The sequence below is a fragment of the Ananas comosus genome, unplaced genomic scaffold (genome assembly GCF_001540865.1).
Source record: "Ananas comosus cultivar F153 unplaced genomic scaffold, ASM154086v1, whole genome shotgun sequence".
Classification (NCBI taxonomy): Eukaryota; Viridiplantae; Streptophyta; class Magnoliopsida; order Poales; family Bromeliaceae; genus Ananas; species Ananas comosus.
The window spans coordinates 18,908-28,895 of NW_017890962.1; the positions used below are offsets into that span (position 1 = coordinate 18,908).

The 9,988-nt window shown below is 42.4% G+C and overlaps 1 protein-coding gene across 3 annotated transcripts; it reads right to left on the minus strand.

The window, feature by feature from the left end:
- Window positions 1-7,428: 7,428 nt before the first annotated feature.
- LOC109704477 (auxin response factor 12-like) lies at window positions 7,429-9,628 on the minus strand. Of its 3 annotated transcripts, none has more exons than XR_002214393.1 (3): window positions 9,216-9,628; window positions 7,976-9,109; window positions 7,429-7,735 (listed from the first exon to the last, which is right to left on the minus strand). XR_002214393.1 is itself a non-coding variant. In XM_020225215.1 (3 exons), exons 1-3 carry the CDS (start codon window positions 9,375-9,377, stop codon window positions 7,729-7,731), a joined length of 264 nt encoding a protein of 87 aa, XP_020080804.1. In that variant the 5' UTR covers window positions 9,378-9,626; the 3' UTR covers window positions 7,429-7,728. The 3 variants fall into 3 exon arrangements, 2 of the variants coding, with proteins under 2 accessions (XP_020080804.1, XP_020080803.1); XM_020225215.1 differs by having other exon boundaries at window positions 9,015-9,109; window positions 9,216-9,626; XM_020225214.1 differs by having other exon boundaries at window positions 9,026-9,109; window positions 9,216-9,625.
- Between the last annotated feature and the right edge of the window lie 360 nt (window positions 9,629-9,988).

The window sequence follows — 9,988 nt, forward strand, 5'->3', positions numbered from 1 at the left end:
CCACCGGAAATACATCCGGGTACTCACACGCTACTCGAATATCTCCCAACTCTGGGTACTCCTTTCGAGCATCCACTATGGTTGCCAAATAGGCCTTACACCCTCCTTTGATCATTCTCTTCGCCCTTACAGACGATATGGTCGCCGCGAAGCGTCTACTTTTGCACGCTTGGTAGACCAATTCTTCTTGGTTAGGCTCACGAAAAGTGATCACCTTGCTTTCACAATCTATCACCGCATAGTACTTGGAGAGCCAGTTGGTCCCCAAGATAACGTCGAATCCCCACATCTGATCTAGCACTAGCAGATCAATCGGCATAATCCAATCGCCTATTTGCACTGGACACGCCAAACACTCGTTATGAACACTGAACGAATGTTCTGGGGCATTCACCCACCAGTAATCCTCGTTGTATACCATCTCTATGCCATGAGTTTTAGCAAATGATGTGCTAATGAATGAATGAGATGCGCCTGTATCAAACACTGCTCTAGCTCTAGTGCCTTTAATCACAATTATACCTGCCACGACGTCGTCGGGTGCTGCAGGTTGCTGCTCCTCCACCTGAGCGGCAAAGACTCGGCCGCTAGGCGCTCTCGATCCCTCCGGCTGACGCGGTGATGACGCGCGCCCAGCCGACATCGCTGGTGGTAACCCCGCAAGCTGTCTCGGGGTAGACGGTGCTGACGCCGCCGTCGGTGCAGACGACGTCCAAGTCGGGCACTCCCGGATAAGATGTCCCGGTTGGCCGCACTTGAAACACTTGCCATCGCGCTCCAGGCAAGTCGATACTTTATGCTCACCGCCACAAATAACACATCGAGGAGGTCTCCAGTTCCTCGACTGCTGTCGGGGATACCGAGGGGGTTTCTTAGCATTTGGCCGGCCCCTGGCACCACCCGCCGCTCTCTTCTTGCCCTTGTCCTTAGACTCGGCCATAGCTTCTCGTTCTTCACGTACATGGGCACTACCGTGCTCCGCCCACAACGCTCTATCAAAGACCTCCGCGAAGGTCATCAACTTTAAGATCTGCACCTTTTCATATATCCGGGGCTGGAGTCCGCACAAGAACCAATCCGCCCGATCCCGATCATCTCTAACAACATCGGGAACGCAATCTATGATGTGGGAGAATTCTTGCTTGTATTCCCCCACCGATCGATCGCCCTGTCTCAATTTGCGAAACTTTTCTTGTAATTTCCGCTTCACCGTGTCAGGAAAGTAGTTCGCGAATACTGCTCTCTTGAACTCCTCCCAAAGCATAAGCGGCAGATCGGTAAGTCGATCCCGCTTAACTCGCTTCCACCACACCATCGCCGCCTTTTCTAGACAATGTGTGGCGAGGTATACTTTATCCTTCTCCGAGGTATTCAAGTCCTCGAAGAGCGTTTTCATTGAGTCGATCCACGACTCCACGACTGCTGGCTCCACCAATCCACCCTCGAAATTAGGTGGGTCGAACTTCTTGAATTGTATAAGCGCCGCCAATGTGCGCTCTCGCTCTGCATCAACTGCCACACCATCGGGGTTTGAGGTTCCCGATCTGGCCGGCACTAGCGTGACTGGCGCAGACGCTGCTGCCGCCGTTCCCTCGACTGCCCTCGGCACCTCCGCAGGGGGCACAGGTGGCTCCACGCCCACTTGGGCCGCCGCCGACTGTTGACGCTCCAAGGCCTCCTGGAGCCGTTGAATCTCTCCCCTTGGCGTTGGACAGACTCCGCTTGCTGCCACACTACTCCAATAAGCGCGGCCATTTGTTCCCTAAGCTCTCCGTCGCCACTCGCTCCGGATAGCTCGGGCTGCACACTCAGCTCCTCTGGCATCGATCTTGTCTGTGATCGACGTCGAGGTGCCATTGCTGCCTAAAAAGAAGCAACTCACATTAGCCACTTGACCAACATTACTAGACCATACCCAATTCAGCGAAAGCAACATGCACATTCATCCTTGCCTCAAGTGTCATGTCGTCGGCTGCCCGACACAACAATAGAAGTAGAGGATAAATGAAATTTAAAACTTAGCCTCTAATCACATTAGAGACATCCCAACTTAACCCAATCACAAGCTTTCGCTAACTTTGATTCAACGTCGCTCACGTTTCCTAGATCCCTAAGGTCTTCCAATCCTAAGGGTCTCTAGGTCCATTCCTATTCTTTCACTCTTGGCTCTGATACCACGATATCTGTCACGCCCCGAGACCGATACCAATTTGGGCCGGCCCGAGCACGTCAAACAGACGCCGAACGGACAGAGTTTTCCCTGTCCGCCCAAGGCTCATCACATGTACATTTTCAAACAAGAAGTGCACTAACGAAAACATACAAACACGGCTTACACGAGGGTAAGCAATAGCCACGAGTGAAAGGAAAAGGAAACTAAACATTCACTTGTACTATGATTCATTTTTTATCATATACATTGCATTCATCTTGTACATTTTCGAATTCCTTACATTCATTACATCATTTCATCACGTCTTTTTTACATCACATTTACCTCAAATACACATTACATTCTTTTCTTTACATCATTTATCATCAAGTACAAAAGATGATCATAGGGTACTTTACTATAAAGTGTAAACCCAACTTTGGTGGCCTCTGACTAAGGCGCGATACCTTACCTCGGTCGCTCGCCAGGTCGCTCGGTCCCGGCTCTGCGGAAATAGTGGGGTGAGAACTACAACAAAGTTCCCAGTGGGTTCGGCCTCAACATCACCGACTTTTCCACTAGGACTAACTCAGGCATAATAGAAAGGATAAGCTGAATATAGTAACCAATCTATATTATGATGCTAATATGCCTGAACAAAAGCAGGAAATATGCTCAACATTAACGTATGCAGATTATGCAAGTTCTTTGGTTCTTTACCCATTACACTTTGTCTTTGTTCTTTATTCTTTACTCTTTGTTCTTTATTCTTTAATCTCAAGGTAACCCGGGGGTTTCGCCACATTAGCTTGCTTCACATTAAGTCCATCATCGCGGGCCCTCAGCTTCCTCCTGCTAAGACCGTCCTTCGGGTTTACTCCAACCCGTGATGCAAAAACTCCGGAGCGCATCACCCGAGGGGGAGCAACCGCCCTCGAGCACGGAACTCATAGCAAGTATGATCGAATCCTTAACTCAAAGGATTATATGTTCAATCTTGACTTTACACTAACTCTAGTGTTCTTTACATCACTTTATGTTACCACTTTAGCAATCATTGTTTTTTACCTTTCTTTACTTTTGCTAACTCTAGCAATTATATTCTTTACATTTCTTTACTTTTGCTAACTCTAGCAATCTTTGTTCTTTATGCCCCACTTTGTTTTCACTTCAATCATTAGCATTATTCTTTACATCACATTGATTCTTTGCCTCACACTACCTCTAGTGTCACTTTACTTTACTTTATCAATGCCACTCGATCTATGTCTCATTGTGCCACTCTGGTCTTTCGCCTCACTTGGTACTCACGTTTTCTCTCATGCATACATATATAGGGTTTTCGACATTCATAAGGTTCTCAACCATCACATTATGCAAGTTGTACTCACAATCATGCAACATCTCATTTTTTATCATTACTTTACCCTAAAATGCATGCAACAATGTATATACATATGCTCAATTGAATGACACATTAGGCATAGAGGGAAGTTCAACAAGTTTGAAAAGCACCACCCACCTCGTAGGCTTTCGAAGGTGCTCTGATGATTTTCTTAGAATTTTTAGACCTTTCGTTCCCTACCTGCGGCAAAACGAAGCCCTATTAGGCCATTTTGCTCATAACTTTTTATAGACTTTTCGAAATGCTAATCCGAGCACACCAACGCGTCGGAAATACCCCCAATTAGGTTTTTAGAGGGTCAATTTCACTTAGAAATCCTCATGAGCAAAAGCCCCAATTTGGGTGCCCTAGCTCCATTGTATACATGAAACCAAGGGTTTGATCTCAATGGGAAGCAAAAGTAGCTTCATTCTACTCTAAAGAGTCCATCAAAATCATTCTTAGCTTTATCAAAACCCATTTTAGGATTTCACCATGAGAGGAGGTTGAAGCTTTCACCTCAAGCTTCACCATGGTTTTGATCTCTAAAGAAGCAAAAGAAAAGCTTCAAATACTCTAAAGGTTCTATAAAAACCATCTTTATATATATATATATCTACATTAAAGGAGGGTTTGAGGGGACCATGTCACGCCCCGGGACCCAGCGGAAGCCCGGCGCGTGCCCAGACCCGTCATATGTCTAAAACATATAAGGCGTCTAGAACAAATGATAAATAAAGTAAGAAGAAAGAGAATATCTAGCTGTATCAGAGCAAAGTGTATCCTTGAGCTACAATAAAAGAAATAACATAGAACCGAAAGCCTAAGAGCATGAAGTAGTACAAAAAGAATCCTAAATACAAATGCTAAACATAAAAGCATAGGTGGTCTCTATACATAGTAACAAAGCTCTCTCTCTCACAAAACCAAAAAGAAGAGAGTGACCACCTAGGAGCAACAGCAAGCTCCGCTATCTAGCTATGCGACTCCCTTACCGCGATCCCGTGCCTCCGCCGGTGCCGAAGGATCTGAAAAGAAAACATAGAAATAGGGGCGTGAGAACTATTAGATAATAGTTCCCAGTGGGCAATTACTGACTTCAGTGAAATGCGCGACTAGGCCCAAAACTACAAAAAAGGGGTCAGTGTATAAGTATAAACAAAAGCTATAAGTACAACTAGTAAATAGACAAGAATGCTTGCTACCACAAGATATCACTACTTAGCATGATTTTGCTCAAGTAATAAAAGGCTACACTAGCATGGAAGTACCAAAGTGTCACTAGTATGATGTCCACAAGCTAAATAGTAAAGATGTCACTTGTTTACTATTCTAGTCAATGTCCACATGGCATGATGAATGCTCAAAATCAAATCTGAAGAGACCCGCTCGAAGGCTGTCTGGCCCTAAGACCCACCCGTAGGCTGTTTGGCCGGTGTCGAGCCTAATGGCCCCGTGATAGTCAACATCCCCACCCTAGGAATGAGCCTAGCCCACGGCAATCCACTACGGCGCCCAATCCCGCACGGCGAATATGTATCGCGATGGCCATCTCCGGAGTACCGGCTTGTAGTGAGCAACCCTCACAAGCATGTGCGAATGAGCACAATGGCAAGAACGCAAGATCCGTCCAAGTATCAAGTCCTTATGTCTAAAAACATGGAATGTATATCGAATATCACAATGGCTTATCTCTATGCCATCATGTCTAAAACATGGAAAGTAGTAGATGTCCATGGCCTATCATCAAGTCTCAATACAATAGTCTTATAGTTTGCTAGTCCAAGTGCCCCTTTATGACACTTTCATTCACTAAGTCCAAGCTTGAACCAGATGTTCATAAGTGCATAGTCGAGCTGCTTTAAACATATGAGGCATGTTTCCAAATGGCTAATACGAACACTACTCACATGTATGTAACAATACCTAGAATGCTCTACTATATAGAGTAAAAATTATCTTACACATAACACATGCATTTTAAGTGTTCTAAAATTCATATAAATTTCATTTAGCATAGATTTGTATTTAAAATGACGTTACGATGAGTATAGAAAGCATGGGGGCCATTTCGCCCAATTTTTATGAAGTCAAACCCACCAAAAATCGAAACGCTTCGTTTCGCCGAACGGAGGTATCCACTAGTCTCCTATAGAACGACCCAGCCCACTATCAATAATAACTCGTTGGGTTCAGCCAACAGCCCAAAATGCTTAAGCCCAGTTATTATTACTAGTGTCTAAGTCTCTTATAAACCCAATGACAACCCCATTCCCATCCGATGTGGGGTTATTGGGGTATCACATCCTAGCACCCTAAAGATGTAGGAACAAGAGTTACACAATCGAAACGAACATCGAAAAACTCAACCTTTAACCATCTAAGCATAGAGGGCATAACTCACCTCTTGTGTAGAAATCCCTTCTCAAGCTTCCAAAGAGAACAAGAACCCTTCCAAACCAACCTAGAGGAAGGTTCTAAACCGATCAATTAGGTCCCAAAGCCCTCAAATCGAAAAATCCCAAAATAAACCCTAAATCTCAAAATCTAGGGTTTCATCTAGCAAAATTTAGAAAAACTTGTATTTAATGGAAAATACAAGCTACCAACCTCAAGAGAAGCACCAAACCAAGCTCTAAACCAAGAAGGGTTGAAGTTTGATCCTCCACAAAGCTTCAACCACGAGCTCCAAGCCTCCAAGTTGTGATGAGAGGAAGAAGATGGTGCTCCAAGGCCTTCAAGCAAGCTCTTCCCCTTCTCCTTCTTCTCCTTCTCCTTCTCTTTCTCTCTCTAGCGTGAGTATCAGGGAGAGAAATGAGAGTGGGGGGAAGAAAAAGGACCAAATAAGCCTTCCCAAGTAACAAAACCCACTTAGGTCCCTCAACAAAACAACCTATGCACTGCCCGGGTCTGGACAGTTTTCAGACTGAGGGACCGATCTCCCCGGCCTGGGACCGGTCTCCCCGACCTGGGACCGGTCTCTCAGCCTGTCCCGAAAATCCATCGTTCGGGAACCGGTCTCTCCCCGCACGGGACCGGTCTATCCCCGTGAGAAGGCGCTCGGGGACCGGTCTCATTCGCCAGGGACCGGTTGCCTCCCAAACAGCCGCAACACTTCTCCGAGGGGACCGGTCTCTCCTACCAGGGACCGGTCCCCGAGAGTGAAAACTCTCAGGACATTGCTAAAACTCCAGAAATTGAACTTTTAGGTCGCAATACCATCTACGACCTTCCACCAAGTGTGGAAAAGTTCAGAATCCATATCAAACACTCAAACCTCGCAATTTGCACAGGTCCAGTGTGTTACAGACCAAAAGATGACACGTGTCCCCCCTAAACCCCCCTTTACTCTCTCTCCCTCTATATATTACTAGTGTAGGTACTCGCACGTTGCAGCGAGTAGCTATTGTTAAAGTAAAATTATAGTTTTTTTTTTTCTCCTTAGAAAGACTCTACCGCAAAAAATAAGAAAAGACTTTAATTTAATTATTGTCCCTACTAAATAAGAAATTTTACTGAAACAAATCTGATGTAAAAATAAGGAAAGACTCTAACTAAGGGAATTTGAATTAATTTATAATTATTGTAAATCTATTTTGAACTAATATATAGATGCCTAAATTAATAACAATGAAATAACCAGGCTACTTAAAGATTAAACTTAATACTACAGCAGCTACACATTTCAAATCTAGGTATGCTGGAAATAAAAAAGTCACAAATTTACTGTTATAAAATAGCAGAAGCAATAGAACAAAAATAGAACAATCGTAGAAGATATGTTATTTCACATAACAAAGAAGTAAATTAATAAACAAACTATTATACTACAGCAATAATAAAAACTCAATTTTAGAAGTCTTAAAAAGAAACCCAAAATACTAACTAATTGTAGACAGTAAAAGCATCACCAAAATATGAGAAGACCATATTTCAATTTATGTCTACCATTCTATGCATTCATCTTAGCAGGGGCTATCAATTACATTGGAGGATCACTCATTGAAAGTGGGCATTTAGTTTAAAATTGGAGTAACAACATAGCATTTAATTAAGCTTATTCTCCACCGGTGATAGTTCTGACCTCTGTTGAACCTAGGGGTTCACACCAAAAGGCAGAAAATTAAAAGGCTGAATGCCTCGTTCTCCACTACCCCCTCTTAGAAACACCGGGGAATTGCTCTCGAGTTCTTTATTCTCTAAAAGAAAAAGACATGAAAGTATGAAATATAGTTAAAAAAAAATGAGAATAAATAATACCCGAAAATTTATTTTCTGTTGGTAAAGAACTTCACATTGATAAAATTGTAGATTTCGATAAAGTAATTTTACATGGCATGCATAGTGTAGCTCAATAAGAGACAAACTGTACATTAACCTGGAAAAATTAAGAAAGACTGTGGAATCGATAATTACCGGCCAATAGGAAATAAACAAACCTTGAGAATATGATGCTCCAGGCTGCTAAGGACACTTGAGCCTCAGGGGGAACAATGATGGATACATGGGGTATGTTGTTTATGAAGAATCATATAACACTGGAGAACTGGATGCAACAGTTTACTCCAATTACCCAACTTTACCACTGCTAGAAGTTTTACTATTTTGAAAAGAAAAGGGATGTTGGAACGCCAAACAACAACTTACATGTGACCGACCATCTCTAGAGCAAGTGGCAAAGGGCTTGGTGGTTGGTACCCGAGACTCAAGTTCGAATCCTAGTTGATTCACATTTCCAGCTAAGTTTATTTCTAAATGAAATAAACGAAGCGGGTAGCGTGCTACCTATCTCTCAAAAAAAAAATAATTTACATGTGTGCATGCACACGTTCATATGTACATGTAAAAATACATTTGATAAGGGCATAAACAATGCATTCTGTCCCAGGATTCACATTAAGGTCGGCGGGTTGCTCAAATTGATGATCCAAATTACTCATTCTATGGTTCAAAGAAGAAGATAGTTTTGGCAGTTAATCCCGATCAAAGGTGAGAAACAACATCTCTCTTATAACTGTTCATGCCACAGAATATATTCTGTTAAACCATTCAAGAAGAGTCCTTATTAAACAAAATTTTTTTAATAGATAATCTTGCTTATTTACAACTCTACTGTTATATTATTGTCAATTTCTTGGGCCTCTCTTATATTCAAGAACATCAACTTTTTTCACTGTATTGAATCAAAGAAATGCCTTATCTAATTACCTTCAAACCCAACCTATATCATGAGACATGCAATCAATTCTTTCCAACCATAAAAATGCTACATGCCTGAATACATAATTTGGCATTTGTATCCATCATATCTAACATCTATGGGCATCAAACTAAGTAAGCACTACTCTTAACATCTATAACCAATTTATCTATATGCTATACAAGCACTGATTCCTGAAGATGTTACACTAATCCCTTATGTGCATCAACATTCATTCTTTCCAATACCTCAACCACGGTACGGATCTATTTCCCTACCTTCTCCTTACCTCGAAAGATGTGCCGAACTTCGATTCAACATCATGAAGATCACGCGCAATGAGCTCCTGCGCTGGGGGCTGCTGAGTGAAATCCTACAACCAACACCAGGGTCAATTTCTTCATAAGCTTATAATAAATACTCCACAACCAATAAATCTTGACAAGAAAATTCATGTAATTTGCTGAATCCTAACATACCAGGGGAGGAAACACCTTCTCAGCAGCACGGTGGGGAACAAAGAATCCCCCGTGAGTACTCGTATCGCTTCCGGTCAGAGTCTTGCAGAAGTAATTTGTCGGCTGCTTGCTCACTATACCCATCTCAATTGGAAGGAAGCTATCTATCTGCTCCTGCTGCATAAAAAAAATCAATCACTTTAGGGTCTGGTTAGCCTACCTCGGTTAGGTCCGCAACAGCAGAAGTAAGCCGTTTGCAGCCGCCTTTAATGCTCCAGAGTGGCCCGCAACCGTAAATTTGTGCTATTCACAGTAGCTCCGTAATCAAAGCTTTTTAACACCACAGCACTATGCCAAAATGCAAAGTTAGAAACGCTTAAATTGAAAGAAAATGAATGCCCCAAGTAGTGTACGGGTGTAACGGCAAGGGTAGAATAAATTTATTTATTTATTGGAGGTAACAGTTACCAACAATAGGAAAAGAAGAGAAGAGGAGCAGATGGGTGAAGAAGGGGGTGCCACGTGGCAAAAGTAGTGTGGATTCATATTATTTAATTTAATAGATTATTTTATAAGACTCAAACAAGAATAAAAGGAAATTTATATTTTTACGCCCACTTTTGATAATTAATTATAAAAATTGAATAATGGGATGAACCTATTTTTTATTTTTTTTATTTTTTTACCTTTTATGTGTTAGAATAAATATATTTTTGTGTTTTGAAGATTTACAAAATTAAATACAAATAATACGGTTTATTAACGAGCCGAACATGAGGTGATTTATAAACAAC

Excerpts from the sequence above, each read along its gene's own strand:
- LOC109704477 (XM_020225214.1), bottom strand. The coding sequence starts at position 9,377 with ATGCAGCAGGAGCAGATAGATAGCTTCCTTCCAATTGAGATGGGTATA. Across the intron at positions 9,110-9,215 it reads AGAAGGTGTTTCCTCCCCTG|GATTTCACTCAGCAGCCCCC; the intron begins GTATGTTAGGAT and ends TGTTGGTTGTAG. Across the intron at positions 7,736-9,025 it reads AGTTCGGCACATCTTTCGAG|AGAATAAAGAACTCGAGAGC; the intron begins GTAAGGAGAAGG and ends TTTTTCTTTTAG.